Source organism: Ammospiza nelsoni, chromosome 1 (genome assembly GCF_027579445.1).
Source record: "Ammospiza nelsoni isolate bAmmNel1 chromosome 1, bAmmNel1.pri, whole genome shotgun sequence".
Lineage (NCBI taxonomy): Eukaryota > Metazoa > Chordata > Aves > Passeriformes > Passerellidae > Ammospiza > Ammospiza nelsoni.
The window spans coordinates 17,164,873-17,191,350 of NC_080633.1; the positions used below are offsets into that span (position 1 = coordinate 17,164,873).

The 26,478-nt window shown below is 41.1% G+C and overlaps 1 protein-coding gene across 11 annotated transcripts in view; it reads left to right on the forward strand.

Annotated features, from left to right (window-relative positions):
• Positions 1 to 1,507: 1,507 nt before the first annotated feature.
• The window catches only part of ABI1 (abl interactor 1), a 77,011-nt gene continuing 52,040 nt past the window's right edge, over positions 1,508 to 26,478 (forward strand). For 10 of the 11 annotated variants that reach the window (XM_059493462.1, XM_059493490.1, XM_059493509.1 and 7 more), the window contains exons 1-2: positions 1,510 to 1,753; positions 24,314 to 24,481. In XM_059493462.1, coding sequence (XP_059349445.1) covers positions 1,637 to 1,753; positions 24,314 to 24,481 — 285 coding nt within the window. In that variant the 5' untranslated portion in view covers positions 1,510 to 1,636. Of the gene's footprint in view, positions 1,754 to 24,313; positions 24,482 to 26,478 lie in introns of all 11 variants that reach the window. The other variant, XM_059493536.1, reaches the window with a different exon arrangement.

Here is a 26,478-nt window from a genome sequence, read left to right on the forward strand (position 1 = left end):
AGCTCTCAAATACTTCTCTTGGTATCTGTCTGGCTGTTCCCAGACAAGGGGTGTTTTGTGTAACTCCAGCTGCAAAGAATTTCCCAGGCCCACTGGTCCTTTCCAGGCTCCTCACCTTTCATCCTTGCTTCTACAGTTCTGGACTGAGATGCTGGACTTTGCTTCACAAAGGTAAGGGAGATCTATTTTTTTCCCTCCCCACCTTGTTTTAGAGAAAGCAACAATTACACGAAAGCATCCTGACCAGAACAGTACTGCAAACAGGAGATAGACTACAGAGAACATGTAAAATGTCACGATTATAGAGATGAGCAAGTCTTCTCTTACTATAATGTGAGCTTGAGACAGCTTTTTTCTGAGACATGCTGAATTTTAGCCACTGTGTGGCTTTCTCTAGGACAACTACTAAAATGCAAGGACTAACTGCGTTTGTGTTTGTGACTGCAGACACACAGCACATGCCACAAACAGCAGAGCCTTGGAGATGACTTTTTCTGGGCCTGTTACTCATTGCAAGAGCAGGCACGGACATCTCAGCAGAGCAGACACCTGCTGTTACTGGCTTCTCTTCTGGCATGATTGCAAAATCAGGATTTTGCTTCCAAAAAACATATGCAGGAGAGATTGTACTAAGTAATCACCAGACCTTTGTCTTCCATACCTGTGCTAACAGCCAGAGGAAAGCCTGAACAATGATTAACAACTGAGGTAAATGAGTGGCAGGAATACTGTATTTATCTCAGACAAGTATTTGAACTCTTCTTATGAACCTAAATCCAGGCAGTCACTAACTGTTAGTAGTTATACTGCGCAGGCCTTGACTAAGATCTACACAGTTTGGATTCAGTATTTCTCCCTCCCCCTCAGGGGATAATTCCCTGGAAGTTGCCCCAAGCCACGATCATTCTAACATCAGTCTTTTGTTGTCTTTGGAAGGTCTGCCCAGGGAGGTAGTGGAGTCACTGTCCCTGGAGGTGTTTAAGGAAATACTGGCCATTACAGTTAGGGCTGTGGTCTAGTTGACATGGTGGTGCTCAGTCATGGGTTGGACTCGATGATTTCAGAGACCTTTTCCAACCTAAGTGATTCTCCGATCTTCCAAAATTTTAGCCTGCCAGACGGCAGATAACCAAAGCAGCGCTTTCCTCCCAGCCCCTTTTGGCCTCTACTGCAGAGGAGCTCCCTCCGGGCAGCACTCTGGGGCTGGGGCTTTTCTGAGCGGGGCGGGGGATGGACATCACTGTCTCCCCTCGTCTCTGGGCTCCCAGCAGGACGGTCCGGCGGTCCCGCCACAGGAGCGCCCAGGCCGGAGCATTCCGGGCCCACCGGGTCCCTCCGGCCGGCGGGCGGTGCCCATGAGCGGCGGCCGCCCCGCGCATGCGCCCGGCGCTGCCTACAACTCCCGGCTGCCTTCGCACAGCGGGGGCGGGCTTTTCCTCTTTTTTCTTGGTTTTTTTTTTTTTTTTTTTTTTTTTTTTCGTTTTTTTCCCCTCCCCTCGGAGGGGAAGGATGGGTGGGGAAAGCGAGCGTTCACGAAAGCGAGGCGAGGAGGAATCCCACAATACCAGGCGGGTTGCGAGCCCGGCGCTGCCGCTGTCTCTTTAATGCAAGAGGAAGCGATGCGGAGGGGTGGAAAATGGCAGAGTTGCAGATGTTGCTAGAGGAGGAAATCCCTTCTGGCAAGCGGGCTCTGCTTGAGAGCTACCAGAACCTCACTCGAGTCGCCGACTACTGCGAAAACAACTACATCCAGGTGAGGGGCGGCGGGGCAGCGCACCGGCGGCGGGGCTGGGCTCTCCGGTGCGGCGGCGGGGCCGGAGCCGCCCGAGGGGCAGCGACGCCTGACTGCCCTCGCTGCGGCTCCCGCCCCGCAGCCGGTCCCTTGGGTTTGCCTTTTCTTTCAACTTTCCCAGCTGAACGGCCAGGCTTCCCTTCCCCCGCTCCAGAGGGGAAGGGAGGGGGTTATTATGTCAGTCCGGCTCCGAGGGTGTGTCTTTTTTTTTTTTTTTTCCTTTTTTTTTTCCTCCCCCCCCCTCTGTATTTATTTATCATGAGTCACATCCCGGAGACCTCCCAGGGCTGGGGTGGGGGTGAGGGAGGCGCGGGGGCCCCCGAGCCTCTCCGTGCGGCCGGCTCCGAGCCGGTATCCCGGGTTTCCCCACGGCTTCGCGGCGGCGGGGCTCCCTCCGGGGGCCGCGGACGGGCCTCGGGGCGGCGGTCGGTGGCGGTGGCCGGGGCGGATGCGCCGCACGTGGGGCGCGGGTGCCGGGCGGCCCCGCACCGCGCTCCGCCGGGGCCGCCGCCGCAGCGGCCGGGGAGCGGAAGGGGCCCCGCACCCGGGTGACATCACGGAGCTCGGGGACCCGCGCCGGGTCCTCCTCGGCGAGCGGGTCCCGGCGGGCCCGGGGGAGCCGCGGCGCTGCGGGTCCGCAGCGCTGCCGTGAGCGGCGTGTGGGGGCAGGAGGCTGCCCGTGGGCTGGCAGCGCCGTGCGGGCGTGAGGCGGCGTTTCAAAATGGCAATCTGTGCCTCTCGCAGCCTGCCCGGCTCCGACACCCTACAACAGGGATTGCAGACCGCGTCTCTCATGCGGGAAGAGGCTCCATTGGTTGTAGCGTCTCTACACCGGTCGGTGTGGATTTTTTTTCCATCCCAGAGATTGCCAGTGCTTCTTGGCCTTCTTTTAAGTCTGATTTTGTGAAGCTACTTTAAGCACAATTTGCTATTATTATTTTTTTCAGGATTTACATCACGTGACTCTAAGTCTCGGTCTTTAGTCATGCTGATCTGGATGCAGAACCATCCAGAGATGCTGAAACTCAGCTTCTTTTTTTTTTTTCCCATAAAAAATTTGAAGGGGAAAGGCAAATAAACTTTATTTACTAGATAGCTCGTAGAGTGAACTTGTTGAATCTAATACTAGATTACCTGTGATAAGTATTTAATACAGGTTACTAACATCTTCGGTATCCATCATTGCTGGTAAGCTGGCATACTGTTTTTAGTAATGGAGCAGCAAATATGGATGCACATCTTTAATAATACGAAGTGATTTTTTAAAATGAGATATTTGAATTAAAAGTGCTCTAAGAAGCCATATTTTCAAGTTTTGATTTTTTTTGTGGTATATGAGGTAGTATGAGTTAATGTCTATTTATGCTTCCGAGTTGTTTGCTCCACCCAGAGAAAGCTGCTGATATAAATGCTTCTAAGAGGCGAGGTTCATTTGGTTTTACTCATGGGAAATATGACAAATACATGAGTATGGTAATTGCAGCACAAGTTTTGACGTGTCTCCTGCTCCTGACTTTTCCCTGTGTCAGAGAGGTGCAGAGAATTTTCAGTCACATAATTTTCTTCAGAGTCATGAAACTTGTCTTTTCTTACTTTCATCAAACAAACCAAATAAACGCAACACTTGAGCAAATTCCCATCCGGTCATTTGGGGTTGCTTTTCCTTTTTTTTTTTTTTTTTTTAATTTGGTAGCTCATTTTCACCTCAAGTATCAAGGTCAGCTGGATGTGGGATTGGTGGGGTCTGTTTTATCTTTGCACAGCTGTGTTTACCCCTTTTGAAAGGAAGCCGGAATTCTAAAATTCCTAATGCAGTCTTGTACAGTAGCTTTGGAAAATGTATGTACCTCACTTGTATTTTACATGTATTGTACATTTGCTCAGTAAAAATGATAAATGTATTGATAAAAGCTATGTATTTTTTAAAGTGTTTGATGGAGGTGGTTTTTTTAATCAGCCCTTGATGCAAAGCCATCTGCTGTCCAGTTGGACTACTGAACAGATTATACTGCCAGTGCATGTGGTGGGGCCACTGCTGGATTAGGCAATATGACACAGGGCACTGGGTTATGAGATTTGGGTGTATGAGTATGGTGGGGTGGGAAGGGAGGAAGGGAAAGGAAGAGGCTTAACGAACATACAACACAAAATGTTTGTGTTTAATGTAATTGGGTATTTTATAAAAAAGACAGACCACAATAGAGAACCTGGCCATGAAGTGAATGTTAAAATACTTCACTAGTAGCTAGATATTGTAACTTAGCTGGTAGCGTGTAGCTGGTTCAGTTTAGCCACTTTGAATTTGGAGGGGTTTCTTTTCTTCTGTGGAAAAGAACAAAGTGCTCCATAGTGGTAAAAATTACCATGTGCTGTTACCCACTCTGAGTTGTGCCACTGAGGTGAAACTGGTTTGTCAGACTATTCTGAGTGCTGGCACTAACAATTTATAGTGATTGTAATAGGAGACAGAATGATGTTCTCAGTGTTTTGGTTTATATTCTTCACTGACTTAAGCAGGAAATAATTTCTGACCCCTAATATTGCTCTATTCAAGCTATATATATATGTGTGTGTATGTATTTGATTTGAAAATACAGGAATATTGTTTTGTCTCTCTTATTAAAGCTGAGAATAATTCTGGTAAAATTTCAGTGATGCTGATTTCTTGAGGAAAACTTGTATTCAATGTCTTTAGAGATTCCTCGGGGAAAAAAATAAAAGAAAGAGAGAGAGAAATGGGGAGAAGCTCACCTGGCTGGAGCTTGCCTGCCTGATGGTGGATGTAGCTGTGTGGAGAGTAAGTGTTCTTTTACTGGAGCATTTAGGAAATATGACAGCATTTGGGAATCTCTACTTGAAAACTGCTGCTGTCAGAAAAGCAGGAAGCAGTTGCTTGCTAAGGCACACTGTGACTATGTCAGATTGCTGGCTGGTAACACAGTTTGCCCTCCAGATCATCATGCATTCTAGTTATCTAGGAAGTTTATTTGTTAGGGAGAGAAAAGAATTCAGGTGAAGCAGAGCACATAAGCTTCTAAGGGAGACCTGCAGTGCTAAAAGCAAAGTACAGTGTGGTGGCAGTCTTGATGGGGATGGGAGAAAAAGGGAGATGGAAAAAAGTAAGGAAAATCAAATGTAGAAATAGTAACTGAAGAACATTGTGATGTTTTGGTGGTGATTTTGGCTTTCAATAGAAGGAAAAGGGCATTATAAGTACATTGGTGTATTTAATCTCTGACAGTATTTAAAATCCATGATGTTTCTGGTTGGAAGCTTCAATAAGCAGGTAGAAAATTAGATCCCTGTTTTAGGTCAGAGGCTTAAACTCTGAATGGTTTTAAGAGCGGGTTTTGAACCTTAAATCTTTAAGGCATATTTTTGCCTCCTGGAATAATTTTTCTTATATATAGATATATTCATTTTTAAAAAATATTTTCAGAATGTAAGTTCTCATAGTTGTTGTCTTCTCCAAATTCTTTTGCCTGCAGGTATATTCTGGGACTAGTCCTTTTGATGTGCTTGTAACCAAAAGGCCATCTGAAAATCTGTAGCATAAAGCTGAAAATGCTAGTGAGGAGTTTTAGTGTCCTAGACAGTATTAACTTGATCAGTGCTACTTAATGCAGAAATAACAAGGAGTTAAAGCATTTGCAGTTCTAGTTATGATTCTTCAGCTGCTAACTTCCATAGAGCTCTACTAGTAATTTTTCTAGCTGTATTGAGTTATTTTGGTGTTTTAAGGAAGTTATTTACAATAACTCGCTTATGAAGCATTAGAATGACGCAGGAAATCAGCTTGTGCAGTGTTACTCCACTGATGACTTCCTTTTGAACAATTTCAGTTGACTGGTGTATCCCAGAGAGGCCTCTCTGTGCTATAAAACACTGCTTACAACTCTCCTGCTGTCTAAATCAAGTGTTCCTTATAACCTTGTTTATGTATATGCAGATGTACATAGTTTTTGTCAGTTTCAAGCTTCTAGACCACTTGTGAAGATCCATTTGTAATTTTTGTTTTTAAGCTCAAATATAATTTTAATATGACTGTGAGAATCTCTAAACAAATAGCTCGCATCCTTGTATAAATTTTCATCTTGATAGTCTCAAGTGGGTAGATTTAGCAGCTTTAGAGAAATAAATTGAGACACCTTTTAAGGAAGTAAGTGCTGTGTTGCCTAAATGTGTGTTTTTGTGTCATGTTACTTCCTTCTGTAGCTTCTGACTGGTATGTGGAAACTGAACGGTGAATTAACAAGCTATTCTGGGTAAAACAGACAAAAATATGGACAGATTTCAGTTTAACTGCTATTGCAAAAAAATTCAAATATGTCTCCAGTTGGTAGAAAAGTAAATGTGTGGCATTGAGCAGAAGTGTTGCATGCAGAAAGTTTCATAAATATTTGTGTTGTCTTCCAAGATGCATAGAGAAACTATTTTTGCTTGATAAGTTAGACGTTTAACACTTCTCTAATGTAGATATTTCCTTTCCAACACTAACGAACCTTTTTTTGTGGCTTTTCATTAAACAGTGGTAGCTGATCAGACACTCAGTTTCATTGCTTGGCACATGGAAAGTGGCTTAACTTAGTTCGGTACAAAGAAGTTCACTCAGAATGTCTAATTCAGGAAATGAGCTGCTCTAAAAGGATAAACTTCTTAAATTGTCACTAATACAAATCCTTTATGTGCTGTTAGAACTTGTATGCTTTTATGTTCATAGGTTAATTAGTTTGAGAGTAAATACAGTAATATTTTTTCTTCCACGAGTTTTCTTGCTAAATTTGGAACATTTAACAAAAAAACCAAATTATGTTCACTTTCTGTAGCACCAAATATAGTTCAAAATTAGAGAGCAATGAGATAAAATACAAATATATCTCTTATGCTTTGTAGGTTTAAATAATATTCTTTTAAAAAAGGTGTTGCATTATACTTTGGAATAATGCTCTTTTTAAGGTAGTTTAAGCAAATGTTTGCCAGCAGTATAAAAGGCACTGGCTGTTCTGTGTGAGGTTTTGGGGTTTTTTTTAGAATAATATTATAGTACAGGTTGGTGGGTTAGGCTTGTAGCTCTTCTGTGCCTTGTGTAGGTCTTCTGTGCCTATGCAAGTGTCTTTGTGTTTTGGAAAATAAAGCTTTAACTCATAGGCAGGAATAAGACTGTAGCTCAACTTCACTGAATCAGCAAGTGATTACACTGAATTTAAAGAAGATGAACCCCAGGGTGTTGTATGTCTGATTTGTGTCCAGAGAAGGTAGATGATATGAGATGAGCTTTTCCAAATTTGAAATGTTTCCATTATTTTCAGTAGATTTGGTTTGAGAAACCAGGAGGATGTTGTCTGCTATTCCTGCTTCATTTTTCTTAATGCTACCTTAATCAGGTGCAGTAAAGTGGATTGGGATAAGCTTTTACAGGTGTGAACTGTTTCTTGCACAAGGAAGTGCTCTCCACCCCCTTCTGTTTGTGCATTGTTGGAAGGAAGAAGCTTGCAGGATGTCTGCAGTCAGCGTATGCCGAGTGTGATCCTTGCTCCCTGTGCTGCTCTTGCTGTGCACAGTCCTGTGGAATTGTTGGAAGGAAGAAAGAAGTATGATTAAGTGAGGCAACAGTCTAATACTTCCCTTGGTTCTCTGGGAGGTTGTTACAGTAAGTAGCTCTTCTGGTAAAGAGAAAATAGATGAGCCTTGGGAAGGTCTCATGAAGTGTGGAATGAAGGCAATTGTAATGAAGGTAAGAGTACAGGAGCAGGCTGAGTACAAGAAGGAAGTGTTGTACTTCTGAGGGCAAAGTTCCTGTTAGTATCTAATCTAAGTTTAACAGAAGAAAAGAGCCTGAACTCTGAAACAAAAGAACCAATGCAACTTCCCAGTGCAAAGTGTCTTTGTTTGGCATTTTGAAGTGTCTTCATTTTACAAAAGCATAAGTGGAGGCATGGAATTTGTAACTGGCTCATGGAAGGTCATATAGGGACATCTTGTCAGATTTGGGAACAGAACCTGATTGTGTGGACTTGCAGTGCTGTTCCCCCTGACACCGCACCCCTTTCCAGACTGCCTCTGTTATACTGCAGCACAGCAAAAAGTGGGTATCTGCAGAAACACAGAGGCAGTATGCACAGAGGCAGTGTAATGACTCTCTCAGGAAAATATGCACCAGAAACCATCATTGAATTCATTAGCAGCAATTACTTCCTAAGAATTTAACGTATCACCTCTCATAAGAGCCTTGAGATTCTAATTTTTTTGCTTTGCCAACGTCAGGAGTTACATAAGGCTCACAGCACTGTTTGTCTCTGTGTTGGTGGGTCTTGGCAGAGGCTCGAGAAGATGCTGCTCTATTTTTCATTGGTGAAAGCAGTCTGTGTTTGACATTTCTGGTGACCAAAATCTTGCTTAGCTACAGAATGGTGGGGTGGCAGCTGTGTGGACAAAGTCAGTCCTGGCATAGCAAGGCAGCCTTGAGGGATAAGGGGATATCTTGCTCTCTCTGCCTGTGTTCAGTCCTTATTTAGTGACTTGGAGTCTAAAGGAGCGTAGTGTGGTTTTCATTCTTGTACGGTAGGAAATTGCGTGTGGGACGCTGCTTACTCAGTGTCCAGGCTTGTTCATAACTACCTGAGCATTCTTGCTCTCTTCAGCATCTGTGTTCCCTAGTGTAGTGTTCCTTTGATGCTGTTCCTTCCAGCCCAGTCCTAAATCTGAGCTCTGGTGACAGAGGTGGGTGGGCTTGGTCAGAGTGATCCTCACCTCCCTCCACCCCTGTGTAAAAGGAAGTAACTGCAGAACTTGAAATGGTAGCTACCGTGCCTCAGTCTGGTTCCTCCCTTTTCCTGACAGACTTGGTGTCTGCTGTGGGTTGCAGAAATAGCCTTTTGCACCTCAAAACTTGCAGAGAGCCCTTGAGAGCCAAGACCAGGGTGCTGTGGAGAATCGATCTCAGTGTGCTCCTGAGCACAGATAGAATATACAGCATTTCTAACACGTGGGCTCTTAAAGAATCAATTTTGTAGGCAGCAGATGAAAACAGAAGTCTAAAATCTTCCTCCTGATTTTACAGGGAATGCATTACTTTCTGTGGGTTAATTAATAAGAGTGTGGGTGCCACCTTTTCTTGAGACTCTGCAAATAGTGTTGCTCATTACTTATGCAAGCCCTTAATGATGTTAACAGGAGCCATGCATGCTTGTTTTGCAGAATGTATATTTGTTACTATGATGCTGATAGTTCAGAAGAAAAGGAGAAGTGAGGAATTCTTCATGAGACTTTGAACTTGGAGTGAAGTATAGGTATAGCATTTTCTGGTGCAACTTGTAAAATTCAGCAGTTTGTACTAACATGAGTTGGAATTTGTAGGTAACCTGCTGGCTGAGCTAAAGCAGCAGGTTAGTTTAACTCTTAAAAAGACTACTTGAAAGGATACTTTATTTTTAATAATATTCTTGTCAAAGGTTCCATATCAAATGGGTTTAGTAAACAAGCTTCTCTCAATGTGCTGGGGTTCTGCAAACTGAAAAAGTATCTGAAAATCAAAACTTCTTTCATTTGAGCCTCCTCTATGATTAAGCCTCTTCATAACCTCCGGAGATGATGTATGCCATGCTGTATCTTCTGACACAGTGGAATCTTCTGAAAGAACAGTAAAGGTTGTCACTTCTACAATGAGATTGCATCTTTCTTGTGTTTCTTATAGCAGATATATTTGTGGCAGTGTCATCCCTCCCTCTCTGAGCCCAAAATAATTAATTCTGTATGCTCTTTATACAGCAGAAGTTAAGGTGCAAGCACGCTGCTTCATGTGCAAGAAAGCTCTGATACTGTAGTGATGTATAATTAAAGAACTCATGAGGAAGAGACTCTGCATCCCTGTCCTAACTTTATTGTAACCTCAAAGACAAACAGGAATAAAATATGGTAGCATTCCTACTTTTGTTAAGAGCAGGAAGACCTCTCAGAACTCACACAGAGGAATCTTACTAAAGCAAATGTTGGTTTGACATCCTTAGAGTTGAATGTAATATTCTTACTGGGTGGTCTTAAAGTTATAAATAGTTCCAAGAAAAAAAATGTTTGTTTACCACTTGAAGCATAACAATTCTTGAAAAAGAATTGAAGTGTAGACTCTGCTGGCTAGTTTCACGCCAGTGTTTCACATGAGAATACTTTTTATAAGCTATGCCTTATCAGGGAAGTGTGGTGTTTTTAGTTGGTTGTTGGTTTTTTTTTTTTTTTTTCATGGATAATCTTTTACCAGATGCATATCTTCACTTTCATTTTCTGATCTCCTCGTTGTACTTTGGGGTCAGCAAATCTGCCAAGCAGTATTTGTCCTGCAGCAATCATTGTCAGCTGTGCATCTTATTTAACTTTGTTGTAGCAGGTGTGCTACAAGTTAATACTTGAGCTGTGGTCCTCATGCAATAGTTCTGTGTTTTCTGAAGCCCATGATAAGAAAATATCTGCATAAAACAAATAGGCAAGAGAAGAACAAGGAGTCCAGGCAGGTGCATCAGATTACTGCATGAACATCTAAGCAGCTGCAGAATGCCATGCCATGGCTTGTCTTTTCACATACCTAGTGATGTTAATTGCTCTCATGTCACTGAATATTACTAGCAATGTTTCTCTCTTTCCATGTGCTTCTCCTAGGCTGCGATCTTAATGTGAATTTGCTGATTTCTCTCTCCCTCCTCAAATCTTCTGCTTGCTGCAGATTGCTTATTAGACCTTTTGTCTCACTTTCATTTTGTTTACTTTGTCTCATTTCAGATCTGATCTGAGAGCCTATTCTCCCTTGCCTATTTCTTTTAATTAATCTCTTTCTATTATTTAACTGCATATTTTACTGCCTTGCAACTTATATTATGTAGCTATTTTTCATTATTGCTTTCTGATAAAGTTTCTATTAGCATGGGTTTGCTAACAATTTGAAATCTGCAGCTACCAAAGACATTTATACACATTTCTTTTTAAAATTATCTTTGTTGGCACAGAGTTGAGACTAAAGCCTTATCTCTGCAGTAGTCTCTAACTACGTGAGGAAGCCTTGATGACCAGGGTACAGAGGAAATGGAATGCAGCTGGAAAGACAATGTGGAATGGGACTGACATGAATCTCCGTATTGGTAAAATTCTTATGAGGCCTCTTATATTTATATGCAGCCAGACCTTTATGAGAAACCTGTCTTCTTCAGGAAACTGGTCCTTTTGTTACCCTTTTGAGTCTAAGGAGTAAAATGGTCATAATGAAACTCCTCTGCTTGGAGGGCTTTGTTTCTCTTAACAGTGAAGGAAAGTGAATGTGGCAGGAGGAATGGCGTTCTCTTAATGTGTGTGTGTCCACAAAGCAGAGATGGGCCTGATCCTTAAAGGGCTTTATAAAATATTATTATAACCTGCAAGGTATCCACTGAGAAGCCTCGTGGCAGGTGGCTTGGATGGTGTTTCAGTCAAGGTCAAGAGAATATCAGAGTAACCAGTAGAGATAGGGTGGATCAACGCACTTATGTTGGCAAGATCTTTGAGACCTGGCTGGGGATTGTTCAGCTTTTGCTTGGCTGTCTGACTTGCAGGATTTCTAAATCTCTGGGAGGAGCTATTGTTTCTATGATGCACACTCCTGGCTTTAGCTGCATTTGATAAAATATGTGTCTGGTTTGGAAGTGCTTGGCTGTACAAGGGCTCTCTTCAAATACCGTGGGTGTGTTTCCTGCTGCAGCACACCATATGCTCTCCCAGCACTGAAATGATGTGGTTGCCACAGTAGTCCTGGGATTTGGCTTAAATGGCAACAGATTTTTAATCTAATTTCTAAGGTGTCTTTAACTTTGAATGTTAGAGAAATTGTTGTTGCCATAGATGTATTTGGAGCTCGGGCTCATACAATGCAGCTTACTTTGTATGAAATCTTTTATCTCTTCATTAGTGACTGTCATTTCTAAATGTGCATTTCATTCTTCTTTATCAGTCTGTCCTTTAACCAGTGGAGAATTATAACAGTCAGTGGAAAGCTTTCTAGCACACATTTCCTCTTTGAAAACCTACTGTCCATCAACACAAACTGTAAAATCAGCTCTTCTCAGTACTCTGCAGTGAATGAATGTTGACTGTTCAGAGACTGAGGGAGGTATTTTCGTAATTATGACAGAAGCTTGTTTACTGGGGATAGAAGCCAAGTATGCAGGCGTATGGTACCTGTTGATTTTTGCTTTTCTGCTGGAGAGAGAAGTTGCTGGTTTTGGTCCTGAATGTCAGGAGTATTTAAATGTGTTCCTTGGGCATAGAAGGAACTTTAAGAGTAGATAATCTATGTTGGATAACTTTCTTGTGGATAGAAAATAGGAATGGTTTAAAAGATTGTTGAAAAGCAGTTTGAGGGTCTTGAGAAAACTCCGAAGTTTCTGGTGGGAATAAGAGCACAGGAAGAATGGGGAAGAGAGTGTGTAACTTCCTTCATTGTGTTCAGCCACTCTCTCTTGCTAGCTGTGGTGCTGAGAAGGACAATATGAAAAGCAAATATGGCTACTATTTGTTTCCTGCCTACAGAAATAGCTTTACTTTTTAGAGAGAAATAGCTTTACTTTTTCCCCAGATTGCTGTAAGGGCTTACTGCAGCAGCAGTGGGTGTGGGGGAGTATGAACTGGAACAGGTACTTTTACTGGCTGCACAGCATCCCATGAGGCCTGGGGGAATGAATGTGGGGAATACTGTGAGTCATACTTGTCAGTCTCATAAAGCAGGAGGCTTTTTAAAATTGGCCTTGGAGGGGAAGAGGTGTTTAATGGAGCAGTTGTGCAGGAGTTATGCAAATAGAGAACATAAATAATGAGCAAAGGTACTCATTTAAGCTTCTTGCCTCCTCAGAAAATGACTAAATGCAAACAACCATTGTGAAAGTTAAGAAAAAATGCATCATCATTTAAGTATAAAGGGTGCAAAAATGTGGCCATCCATGATAATAAGAAAATTCTCTTTTTGTGAATAGCAAAATTAATTTCTCTAGTTGTTGAACAGAAAACATGCTTGTTGTTGGTCTGTTTGGTTTTTTGTGCTTGAAAATTTGCTGTTTCCTTTGAAAAACAACAAGGCAGGAAGCTGAAAAGCAGTTCCCTAACCCGAGAGATGGTGTGGGGGGGCAGGTGGTAAACAGACCAGTCTCCAGTTCTGCTTTGGACATACCTTCAGTGTTTAGGCTGGTTTTGGTCATGAATGTAATTTCTTTTTGTAGAAAAAGTTTTTTCTTCTCTGTCCCCCTATTCACGCAGGATTTAATTTACATGTAAATACTGTGTATTCTTCAGTAAAACCAAGAGCATGTTTTTAGAGTACAACTGCATTTTTTTTCCTTTACTGACACAGCCACTTCTTGCTGTTTTAAATTAGAGTTTTGAACAGGACTTATGAATTGTAATTGTTCCAGTCCTGGGCTTACTTGCAAACGCTCACATCATAGTGTATCATAGTGAGAATGTTATCTCTAATAGTGAGCCTTACCAGCAGATTTAATGGGCATAAAATTTTCTTGGTGGAAGTAGTAACTCCTGCCTCTTGCAGTGTAGAGAGGCCATCCCAAGCTTTGAAGCAGTTGGAAATAGCAGATCCACCATCCCACATGCTGCTCCACTGCTGCACATGTCCTCCCGTGGCCTCTCCTGTGTTTTAGCCCAGTTTCCTCCAGGGTGTTCAGGTGCAGAGGTAGTGGCACTGTGGGTATGGGTGGATGCACAGCTGTGGTGATGTGTTCCTCTTGTCAGGGGAGTCTTTCTCTGAGCACAGCTCCTCTGCAGCTGTAATAAGGCCGCTCAAGCTGATGACAGAGGAGATAGCAAGGTGTCCTGATGGCCCTATGACAAGTGCTGAAATAGAATAGTTCAGGTTTTGTTTTACTGCTGGCAGGGGGGGAGACAGAGTGAAGTGGATATGACTGTTCTTATGCATCTGGTTGCATGGAAATGCAGCTCTGCTCTCATCTGTATGACTCTGCACCTCCTGCATATGCTTCAATCTGCCCTCTACGTTGTACATGAAGGGGAAGCACTCTTTAAAATAATGTGAAGGTGCATCTTAAAAACACCAGTGCAACTTCAACACTGATGAGAAAACTTTCCTGTAATTGTGCTGCAAGAGGCATTGGAGCTGTATTTCTAGGGAAAGCTACTCACTTGAACTACTGCTGTACTAGCTAATAGCACAGCAATTGTCTCACCAAGGACTTTGTTTAGAAAATCCAAACAAAGCAATTCCCTCACTCCTGAACTTGATGCTGTATTTCCTATTAAAGAATTTGCTTGCTTTCTTCTGTTGGTTTCTGTAAGTTAGGTTTTACCTAATGCTGGATGCTGAATATTACCATATTCATTTAGTTCTGGTTATCTATTCTTCTGTCACTTTTTTGATGGAGAAAGATGTGACTTGCCAAATTGACTCGCCCTTCTTACTCCCTCTCCTCCTTTCTCCTGAGCCATCTGTTTTGTTCTGTTGTGTGTGGTTTTTAGAGGAGATAAATTTCTACTTGTTGCAATTTAAATAACCCACTATGCAAGTGAACTTTTGTGTGTAAGGTTTTGGAATGTTGCTGCTAACTGTAGGATAAAATTTTAACATAATAAAAATAATTATGTAAACAGAAGCTGGATGTAGTGTGCTTACAGCCATTATAAAATAAAAATTGTACCATCAGGTGCAGGAGTGCATCAAAGTCTGAGCCGTATTTGTTTATGTTATCAGATAGAAACAGAAACTAGGTTGATTTTTTCCAATGACATGCAAGTTCTTATAAAAACAGTCATTCCTTGTATTGCAGTCCATTACTTTATTGCCATGAAATCACTGTATAGCCTGTGTGCTATGTGAGAGTATGCCTTGTGCTGGGAAATAAGCTGCTACAAAATTGTGGGAATCCACCAGTTTCTGGTTTAAGTGTGGTGAGATATGTGATGATTTTCTGCTGGACTGAGTATATTCATCTTCAAGACACTAAATAGTCAGCTGTGTAGTGATACAAAGCATGAGTAGAGAATTTGATCCTATAATGGCCATTGTTTTCTTTGTTTTAAAAATACTGTGATGTTTGGGAACTGCCTGAACTGTAAAATCTGGGCAGCAGCTGTGTGTCTAAAGTGACTCTCTTAAACATGAGAACTGTTCCTGAATTAGGAACACGTGCAATCCAGGAACTTGCTGATTGTCTCAAAGCCAGTGTAACTCTTGGCTCTACATTTTGTTGCCTTGAGATTCTCCCTGGAGCTGAACAGGCCTGCTAATAACTTTCTCTACTCTCTTTTCCCACTTTCCTTGCTGCTTTGTTGTCCTGCAACATCTCTGACATCTCCATGGGGAGGAACCTGTTGCAATGCAGAGTGTAGGTTTGGGCCTCCTTGTTTTTGGACCAATCCTTTAGTGGATGCTGATGTTCAGTGTGTTAGAATGTCTTTGATAATAATGTGTGATACCAGGACATGCTGTGAGGAGACTGTAATTTGATCCTTTATGCTAAATCTCATTGTTTTAACCTTTCTTGCTCAATGCTATCTAGTATGATTCTAGGCCCTATAAGGTAGGGAGGACTAGAGAGTGAGATTCTGGGAAAAAAAAGTCTTTGAAGCTTACCTATGAAGTCATCAAATTTTAGCATGTTACTTATCTTCAGATAAAGATTTGCTGTATTCTGGGTTTAGACCCTCAGTTTGATTTGTCAGAACAGAAATAGTCTTCATGTCAGCAGTCACCAGTCCTTGAGAGTAAACTGAAGAAGTAAGCAAAACCCTTTCAAACATAATGCAACTTTTATACACAGAGTAAACTCAGGAGCTTTGCCCCAAAGCAGGTGACTGAGCTGTCTGGATTCAAAGGCTTGCATGACATGAAAATCTATCAAGTTCTGATTTTTCTCTCCATTTGGAGAAACTTGAGTTTGGTTCTATGTTGCTGCCACTATATCACAGAGAGGATATTGAAGTAACTAATAAATACTAAAGTGTTTTCTTCTTATTCTCACCAAAAAAAAAAAAGTGTGAAAAATAAGTCTCTGACTTATCAAGGAGCATGTCTTGCTAGATGAGCTAATGTTTGAGGGTGGGAGCCATCACTTAAGAAAGTAAACAGAAAGCCATTTTAATTTCAAGCCCTATTACAAAAACAAAATGGATATTTGAGAGACATTCTATTTGTTTCTCTGTGCACTGTAAGTTCTCTAATTTGCTGTTATCTGCTCTCTGGTGTGTCAAAATAATCATATGCTCCAAAGCCTGGGGTAGCTTTCTTAGTGTTGAAGGAAGAAGACTGCTATGGAAGTGCCAAGGATTTCTTTTTCTGTCTGACAGTCCAACAGTGGCATTAAAATCACAGAATTATAGAATTATTTAGATTGGAGAAGGCCTTTAAGGCCGTCAAGTCCAGTCATTAACCCAGCATTGCCAAGTCCATTAGTAAACCATGTCCTAGGTGCCACATCTGCACGTCATTTAAATACACCTAGGGATGATGAATCAAACACTCTGGTGCTGGTATCTCTGATGTCAGAGCCTGCTTTATGTCTGCTCTGGAGAAAGTTGTGTTTGATGTCACAAGGCAAATCAGACACTGCAAGAAAGTTCAAGGGGTAGGTTTTGGAGCAACTGTATGTGCAGCTATTGGGCAGTGCTTTACATGAATGAAATAATGTGGTTTCTGTACTGAAGCTTAGATTGTCTAAATCATGTAAAACACAGAATGTAAGACTTGGACCAAATTTCTTAGCCTTGCTGTGTGTGCAGCCTTGAAGCCTTACTAATTGAGTGTACAAGGGCTGTGTGAAAATGACACATGGGCATGTCTGCTTCTGTCACTTGAGTTCAGTGTGGCATGCAGTTATGGTTGTATAGACAGACTGTGACAACTGACAGTAACAATGTATTGTGCCAACATATTTACTAAGACATCTCTTTGATGTGATTTGGCAGAAGAACTGAAAATTACATTTTCAACAGTATTTTTAGGTATTGTATATAAATAATATATATATGTAAGTTTTTAATAAGAGGAGTGGCTTAGTCCAGAGCCAATGAACCTTTTTTGTTGCATTGGGCAGAAAATGCTACTAACAGAGCAGCTGGCATGTACCTTCCCAGGCTCCATCTGTCAGAGTCTGCATTGTTTTATAAATCACATTCCTAGTGGAGAGATTTATTTCTTGCTGTAATGTTTGCAGCCTGGATTAACATGGAATTCCTCAGTTGTTGTTTTTAAAATTTATTTATTATTTAAGTGTGTATGTATATATATGAATGATATATGTATTTCCCTTAAACTTTCTATTAGAATTAACTTCTCCCCTTAATAAAGAAGCTTTTCTCCCTCTACCTTCCTCAAAAAAGAGGATAATTTAAAAAATTGAGACTCTTCTATTTATAGTTAATCAACAGAATGGAAAATGCAAGTGAAAGAAAATCGGGGACACAGTGAGATCGACTAAATTTTGTCTCAGCCCATACAAATGCTAATTTGCTATCAAGGCTATTCAGGACTGGTCAGGGGAATATTATTGATGGAAATGAAGGATTTGCTTCTAGCTGATTGTCTCGTGCATACAGGATTTGGGGGAAGGGCTTGTCTGAAACAGAGTTTGGGAATTACAGGCACTGCTGGTTACACTGCTGTATGTGTTTGTTAAACAGTAATTTGGTGTGTGTCTTGACCCTTGAGATAAAGAAGCTGCCTAGTCAATGTTTTTTGTCAAGATAGTGTTTCTAAAAAGAAACAGATTGAAATCTGGTTTGTGGACTGTGGTGTAGTGGTGTTGGTGATCATCTCATCTTCTGGTGCCTTGAATGAATTCCAGCTTTATTATGCAAGGTCTTTACCTGGGGAGAAGAGATTTCAAGTTCTTCCAGTTTCTCTGTGTTTTGTCTAGCTGAGTTACTTCATCTTATCTGGAGAAACTCAACAGACATTGTATTATTTCATACCAGTGGGTTTTTTTGTCTTAGATGCTGGAAGGAAATTCCCTGGAGTTGAATGGTAGATGCTAGCTTTGCTGTGTTTATTGAGGATTTCTGCCTTAGTAGATACAAAGAATTACTGTTTACTGAATGAACTTGAAAGAATTTTAATCATGCTGGTTTTGGGGTTTCCATAGTGAGAGGTGTCTTGGGTGTCTTGCTCTTAATGGTTAGGCATCCTTCTGTACCTTACCTGGCTTTCAGATTCCTCTATACTCCTGGAACAATTAGTTACTTAAGTGATTGAGAGCTTTGATATTTCTATTTGACACTACTTCTCACTATGTGCTGAATAGTCTGTTCTATTTCTTGTTTTCTGTCAGTGAAGGATTGACTGCCAGCCCCCTGGAGAGGCCTTGGACAGGAGGTGGACATGTTCAGTGACTGCAATATGTTGCTATTAATATCTTGCAGGCTGTGGGGTAATTAAAATCTTGAGCTTTTACTTGCACAAATTACACAAATCCAGGAATGGTAGAAAGCTACAACAACATGACAAGTTGTGATAAAACTCACTTGAGTAAAACCCTTGAACATTTTTGTATTGCATGAACTTTAGTACTGATCTCTGTGATGCAGAATTTTACTTGAGATTTGCCAGTGGTCTGGAATGTGTGTGGCTTTTGGCTCTAGTGCTGCTTTGTATGGAGGCTGGGTTGGTCCTGTCATTTTAACAGGCTGTACTTGGACTAAGTCCCTTCCTGTTCTTTGTCCCCACAAAGCTTGCTTTTTAAATTTCCCACAGTTGTTTTTACTGATGATAATAATTATATGAATGGCAGAGCAAGGGGTTTCAGTAACAAGAATATGGATAGTGATCTGCTTAAGCTGAACTGAGACATTAGGTGAAGTGTACTGGTGATTTTCTGCAGCCTTATCTGGTGCTGTGGGATGCTGTAGGAGGGTGTCTCTTGTCCTAATAAGTTGGACAAGGGTTGAGTTTGAACTTCTGAGCTAACCCTTCTGATGGCTTGCTTCACTTTCCAGTGGGGGAATTGGGCTGCTGATCAGTAAAGAACAGTCCAAGCTGTAGGCAGGTAAATTCCAGGCCAGATATTACTCTGTGGATATTGGGATGTACTCAGCACATCATCCATCCCCTTGAAGTATTGCCTGGCCTAATGCATTGCAGAGAGAATTTCTTCAATGGAATTGGTTGTATGGCACAAGTGCTGTAAACCTGTTGCAGGAGACAATTGACATACATACTGATTGATACTTTATTTTTAACCTGCATGGCATATGTAATGTAAGCACTCCCTTTGGTAAATTTTGAAACCTTAGTTTCCCATGCCACTTTGGAATGCTGTATCATATATCCCTTAAGGCTGTATCTGTGGTGATAAAAACCCTGAATGCTCCCTGCTGAGTACCTGCTACTAATAACCACAATCTGTGTAGATCTACTTGGATGACTTCCAGGTAGGTAGTTAGCTCCTGAAACTTCTTCAGAGTGTAGAAACCTGTGGCATTTGCTGCTGTGACTTGTCAGTGTTTCTCTTTTCTTTAATGTATAACTGATACTCTGATGTAATAACCATCCATAACAGCCAAAAAGTCTACTGTGGTGCAGTGTGTTTACAAAGCAGTCTGACAAGCTCTATGAAAAACAGATAAGGGAGAACCTGTATCTGTGGGGTACCTACTTATTTCAGTATGTAGCTCCTCAGTTATTTGCAGTAATCTTGGGACATGGCTTTCAGCATAAATTACATTTAGCTCCTGAGCCAAAAGTCTAATCTAGTGTATACGGCGTATTTAAACTTTTTTAAAAACTACTGCTTGGATGTGAACCACTTGGTCTAAGAACATATATTTTGAATAGTTTAGAGATGTCCAAGCTTTTTGCAATTAGCAGTCAGAAGTAACAAAGAAACCCTCAAGATCAGCTTTGATTTGTTAAAAACCTTATCAGATCAGTGAAGCAGCAGCTTCAGACTCATATATCTGAAGTTCCACATCATGTTACAAGCCACCACTTTAGGGAGGTGTGTTCCTGTTTTCTGAGCGTGGAAACCAGAAGTCAGAATGTCAGAAGTCCATTCCTTCCATTTTGAAGTGCCCCAGGTGTTTCTCAGGCAGGTTAAAATATTGATGTCTAGGAGAATGTACATCTTCACCATTCTGTAGAAGTATTTCCTGTTGACTTGAAAAGTTGCTGTAGGTTGAAGTTAACACAAGCCCATAAGATGAAATTTTGACTGGGTGGTTGGTACGGATCTCTGAGCTAAAATGGCAAGACCTTAGTGAAGAAAACAGAACTTGGAAACTCCACTGTAGTGCTTGTGTTATCAGAAAGCATTCTCTAAATACCAAAGATAGATGCATGATGAGATGAACACAAGAGAATACTAATGAATGTATTGATGACTTTGCATAGTTGTATTCTGTGAATGCATTCTGTGATGCCCGATAGAGATTGCTGAATTCCTGTGGCAACTGACTGTAGTAATCCTAATTTTATCATTAATCAACTAATGATAGGTAGAATTCTTTTTCAAAAATACCAAAGCATAAGACTGAACAATTTTCTTGTGTTTGCTGTGAAGCAAATGTACTGCAGTGTTGCATTTTAAAGGTGCATAAGCAGTGACAGCAGAGGCAAATAGAACTGAGTGTAAAGTTGATTGCTGAGAGTGATCAAGCCAGCAACAGAACTCCAAGCATCTGAAGAGCTATTGAGCTCTCAATACTTTAGAGCTCTGTTTCACTTACTGATTATTGGGCCGCTTTAAGGCAGTTCTCTGTTAGTAGTTTATCCTAGATGAGTTTTTCTCTGCTTGAATTTGCACATATTCCAACAGCTTGAAGATGAAATATGTGGAGCAATCCATGGCACATACTAAGGAGGCATTTTGATTTGCTTTTGCTAGGCCAGCCAGCTTTGGTGTGATCTGATAAGCTGCTTTCTGACCTTTGTCAAATGGAACCAGTTGTTCTGGTGGGGAATTTATCTTGCAGGGAGTTTCAAGCACGGGGAATGGAACTGAAGTTGAAAGAGGGAGAAGAGAGGTTGGACAGTAGGTACTGAGGGTATGAACTAGTGTGTTTGAAGAGGAAAGTTTGACTTCTGAAGATGATTTTGCAGTGTGAGCTGATGAGATTTGTGGAGGGAGCCTGTACATGCTGTGTGCTGTATGAACTGGCACATGGTGGGAATTAGCTGAGAGAGAGGGAGCTGGGAGGGCAGATGGCTTGAACAATGCACACACAGCATTGTGGGGATGTGCCTGTGTGGGTGGCAGTTTGGAGAGGGGGAAGATGAGACTTGTAAAGATCAGCTGTAGAGTGGTGGAGAGATTCCTCATCAGTGACCTTGACATGTCACTGAACTGGCGAGTCAGTAATTAAGCTTCTGCTCTGCTTTTATTGTGTCAATTGCTTGGGTGCAGAACCAGTTTTGACTTTACAATAGTATTTATGTAAACTCTTCAAGGAAGTTTATAATCCAAGTTTCATTTGACAAAAATACATGGTATGTATTTTTGTGTGGATTGCCATGCAGTTTTAACTCTTTTTATGTGTCCCATTAAATTACATGTGAGGTTTTCTTTTTAATTTTTTTTAGTATTTAATCTAGTTATGTGAAGGCAGTTTCAAACAGCAATTTTGTCATAGTCAAATGGCTGTTTAAGGTGAACTGGGGATACAGGTGGGAGTTTACAGAAGGGAATCTTCAAAAGCTATGATGTTCTGTAAAGAATATCCACTTTGCTACTAAAGGGGATCAAAATTTTGTTTATATCAAGGACAACTTCTGAAAAAACAATTTCTTTGAAGCTTTTAATACTAGATTGCAAAGTAATTCTGAACCATTAGGAAAGAAGTCAGGTGACAATCTTTGTATTGTGTTGTGTCAAAATGGAGTGGTTAACTAGTACTTATGTATTACATTGAATGTAAACACATGTGCTGTCTTCTAGTCTGCTTTCAGTTTTTGCTTAAGAAAAGATGTGAAAGTAACAGCTGAAGAACATTGGAAGTCTCTGCTCCCTCCTGTTTCTGTCACACAGTTCTTGGCTTCTCCCTCTACCCTCCTGCCTTTGCTGTCTGTGAAGCTTTTAGCTTATGTCTTGTGATGCCAGCAGTTTGCATTAAAATAATGCAAAGGACTGTATGTCAAGTTCTAATCTAAACTGTTAATCGGCAAACTGAAATTGCCTGAATTATCTGCAAGGCTGGAAAATGTTCCTGATCTAGTTCTTATAGGACATGAAATGCATTCCACATCTCAACTGTGTTTATTTAATCCTGCTGCCAAAGTAGTAATTTGAGCAAATAACTAAAACGTTTGGTGCTTAGGCAAATGAGAGCAAGACATTTAATCTACGAATCATTACAGATGAAAAGAAACTTGTTACACGCTGAAGTTTTCTTCTTTGACAACACTCAGTAATTGAGTGCTGTGACTTTGTCACCTCTTAGTGTTTAGCCTAATAGTATTTAATTGAAACTTTGTAATAAGAAAACTGCTTGAGTAAAGGCTGCAGATCTCCACTTGAGTTTATATGAAGTTGCATTAATGTTGACTGCTGCTTTATTAGTTGTATCTATTTCAGTTTACATTTATTTCAGAGGCCACTGATCTGCTACCTGCATTTTTACCATTTTCCACAGTGGCAGAAGTTAAAGTATGATAAAGTTGTTATCTTTAGGCTGTAGTTCAATAGGACAATGTTTTTAAAGTCACTGCTAGTTGTGAGTTGAAGTTTAAAATATCTCTTTGGAAAACCAGCTTTCAGAAATTTTTTTTGAACCTTTAGTAGTTATTTTGCAGGTTATGTTTTCTGAAGAAGCAAAGTGACTTTTACTATGTTTTCCTGACAGCTAGAAATGACAGTACTTTTTTTTTAGACGAAAGGTAACTTTGTTTGCATTTGGAAATACTAGAAAATGGAGTTTTACATAGTCCCTCCTTAGTACATGCAATAGCTGTTCTGCCTTTTGGCAGCAGATTACATTGAACCATTCTTGCTGCTTCACATTTTACAAGGCATCTGTATATGAATTCCATTTGAAGGATGGCATTAACCAAGTGTCAAGTGTCACTAATAAGTGTCAAACATTGCTAGGAATGTTAGTCATGAATATGAACAAAATTTCTGGATTGGGGAACTCACCAGTGTTTAAATAATATATGAGCAAAATGTAGCATAGCATAGCATGTTGCAGTATTTAGGTGATGATGCAAGTCTTATAATGTATATGAACAGCTTGCCTTCTGCTTTTCTTCTTAAAAATAAGAGACAGGACTTAAAAATGAGTGTTTGGAAAGTGGAAAGCATAGGGCTTAGTTGAATGCTAATGGAGTGTCTTTGTTTCCTTGCTTTGTGCTTAACGTAACTCTTGCGTGCAATGTGTGTAGAGTGTTATTCAAAGAAATCAACAATAAAAATAGAAGTCTAATTAGAAGGGGCTGTTAATATGGACTTTTTCTATTGGTTGCTGAGGTCTAGTGTTTGTTCCACAAATACGTAAAATTGGGAAGAAATTAGCACTGAGTCATTGTGTACGGCAAACTCTTCCTTATGCAGTGCATCTCTATTGCAAGTGGAAGGAAATTCTGGATAGTTGCAGTTTGCAAATTGGGTAACAGATGAAATACATGGCCTCCACTGCCATCTCCTAAGGTGTGATACAGGGAGTGCTTCAAAAGGGGTTCTGTCTGTGTGTTTTCGTGGTAGAGGTACTGTTGGTATCTCCTGTTCTGTCAGAGAGGAGGGACTTACTTGGGCCATGCAGCTCAAGTCATGTAATCAGTTCCTGATCTTGGGCAGTAACTTGCCCTCTGACTAGGGAGCCATGCCTCAGGACAGACTGAGGAATTTACCTTAGCAAGGTGGGATTTCAGTGGGAAGGTTACCCTTTCCCTTTATTTTTACCCTTCAGGGGAAAGCATATATTCCCTTCTGATGCCTCAGAATATCAGTGATGAACTTTCTCAGCTGTCCAGGAAAGTTTATTAAGCTTTTGTGTGAGGAGGGATAATTTCACAAGTACTCCTGTATGCAGGAGGCCTCTGTGCATGCCATCCTGATGCTCTGCTCATCCTTCTCCTGGTCTGTGGGAGTAGTAGCCAGCATAGCTGGAGGGTGGGCTTTGTAGATAGCATGTGGAATAGGGGACACCCAACTGTGGGAAAATATTTTTCTGTCTTAATTAGCCTGGGCTGCATGACCTCATAAGAAATTCCAAAAGGAGCATTTCAGTAGTCATGGGGATTTGGAGGCTATTTGAGAAATGAGGAATTGAACAGGCTTTAAAAAATCAATTCCAACAAATCACGGTAGTGTTGTTTTTCCTACTGAATGAATTGTTTCTTGGCATCTAAATTTATTATTGTTAAATATATTTGAAATACTTTCTCGCTTCTGTATGATTGAGCTTTTTTAAAAAATCTCATGCAGATCAAGTACTTTGGCTGCTCAGCCAGACCTTCTTTATTACAGATTCTTCCAAATGCCGGTTGTATTTTTTGTTCCTGTCCATTTTCCCCATCCACTTCCTGGCCTAAACCAGATGTCTTGTTGTTTTGCTTTACAGGCTCCAGATAAAAGGAAAGCATTAGAAGAGACCAAAGCCTACACAACTCAGTCTCTAGCCAGTGTTGCTTATCAGATCAATGCACTGGCCAACAATGTATTACAACTGCTGGACATCCAGGCGTCCCAGCTACGGAGGATGGAGTCCTCCATCAACCATATCTCCCAGGTAACCTCTTTTCTTTTTTAATAGAGGACTGACAGTGTTGGAGGAGGCATTATTGTGTCTCTTATTATTGAGTTGGATAGTTTATGTTGATTTCTTTATTGTGATAGAAAATGGTAAGGCTTTTTTCTTTCTAATGTTTATGAAACATCCTTTGTAATTAAGATCATGACCTAAAAAAAAATTAGTTCCTGTATCAAGAATGCTGGGATTTTATTTGATTTAAAGCAGAAATTAATTATTAAGATTTTAAGATCTGAAGCTGTGCTTGAGGGAGGGCTAGAGAGAAGGATTGTGTTTCTGAAGGAAATCCAGTTAGAAGTGCCATATGGGAGGTGGTATTTTATTTAACACATGCAGTGAGTTCATTTGTTTTCATAGCCTTGCAGGATATAATTTCATGTGCTGTGTGGAAGGGGAGAGGGATTCACATGCTGCCACTACCTGCTCAAGCCAAACTCCTTCCCAGCCAAGGCAGCTGAATGAGTGAGCTGACCTGACCTGAACTGTGGCTGCAGTATTACTGGAGTTTCTGCACTGAGGACATGGAGATAGATGGCAGGAAAGAATAGTTCTGTCCCTCTCTGTGGCAGCCTGTATTTCCCTGGCTGAAGCTTCACCCTGGCTGCCTGCTTCTGTGGGGGGGAAGCATTGCTGCTGCTGCCTGCCTTGTACCTGGTCATTGGCCTGATTGTATGCTACCTCAGCCAAAAGTGTCTGTTGTGTTTAATCTGGAAGTGGCTTGCTGCATAACCAGGTGTGTGCCATCTTAGTGCCAGTGCAGGCAGGGACAGGACTCGGTTATTTCACCCTTACATTGCTGTTCTGAAGTGGGCTTGAGGGAGTTGTTAAAAGCCCAGTGTCCGCTCTCTTGTGCTCTTACTGAAATTCAGTCAGATCTTCACTGGGCTTTGCCCTATGTCTCTTTGAGACGTTTTGTAAACAAATAGCACAGGATGAAACCTAAAAAGTTTTTCAGTGCAGCCAGTGAATTAAAAACCTTAGTTGGTCTACCAGCATCCTGTTGGTGGTACACCTTAGACCAAATAAGTGCAAGAAAATGCTTCTTATGGTCTCTGCTGTCTCCCTTCCCAGCCCTGCTAACTCTTACTGGATTTTTAGAGTTGTGGTTTCTAAACATCTTTGTGAAATGGCAGCACAGTGGTTTTATCAAAAGCATGTCAGCAGGGAGAAGACTCCAGTGCATATGGAAGGGCCCTCCTAGTAACAAACCTATCAAAAAGGCGTATGAGGTTAACGTGTGCTGAGAACTAAACACTGCTAAAAGCTGTGTGAAGTATTTAAAAAGTACCTGCTACTGAAACAGGAAAGTAGGAGGAAATGAAATTGCTTTTTTTTTTCTGTTAAGTATTCAGAGATGCTGGGATTATGACTACCTTTTAAGAAATGGCTGAAAAAAGAACTGAATCTACAGATTTTCCCAAGCATTGGATGCCCTCTTGTACTGAGCGCATCTTTTTTTAAGTGTTTGAGAGCTGCAGTGTGTGTGTCAAGTGATTATTTTTAAATTCTCATTGACCAGCTAGTATGGCTAACCATGGAAAAAGCCAAAATGTTTGATACTAGCATAAAAGGTGTTAACCCACTGTACTATTTGCTGCTTGGACTGAAGGCACTATGCTGAAAGCTGTTGAGTCACCTGATACATGAGCTGTTTGCTAAAGGCTGTGAACAATCAGTGCTTTGTAAAGCTTTTGAGGAGTGTTTAACAAGGTCACTTGCTTGTAGTTTCTGTCCTGGTTGGTCTTGCCTGAAACTAATCCTTGCTTATAAATGAACCTCTGCAGACTAATTTTGTAGAATTAAACTGGATACAGATAATGCACACATACCAGCTCAGCTATTTGCTTTGAAGTGTTTCTGCTCAAATGCTTTAACTGCCTTTCTTAAATCGGCTGTACAATTGCTGTGATAGACTGTTGTTGTGAAATGCTTTGGGATCTCCAGACTGTCCTTCCCTGTGCCTGTATCAGTTGGGA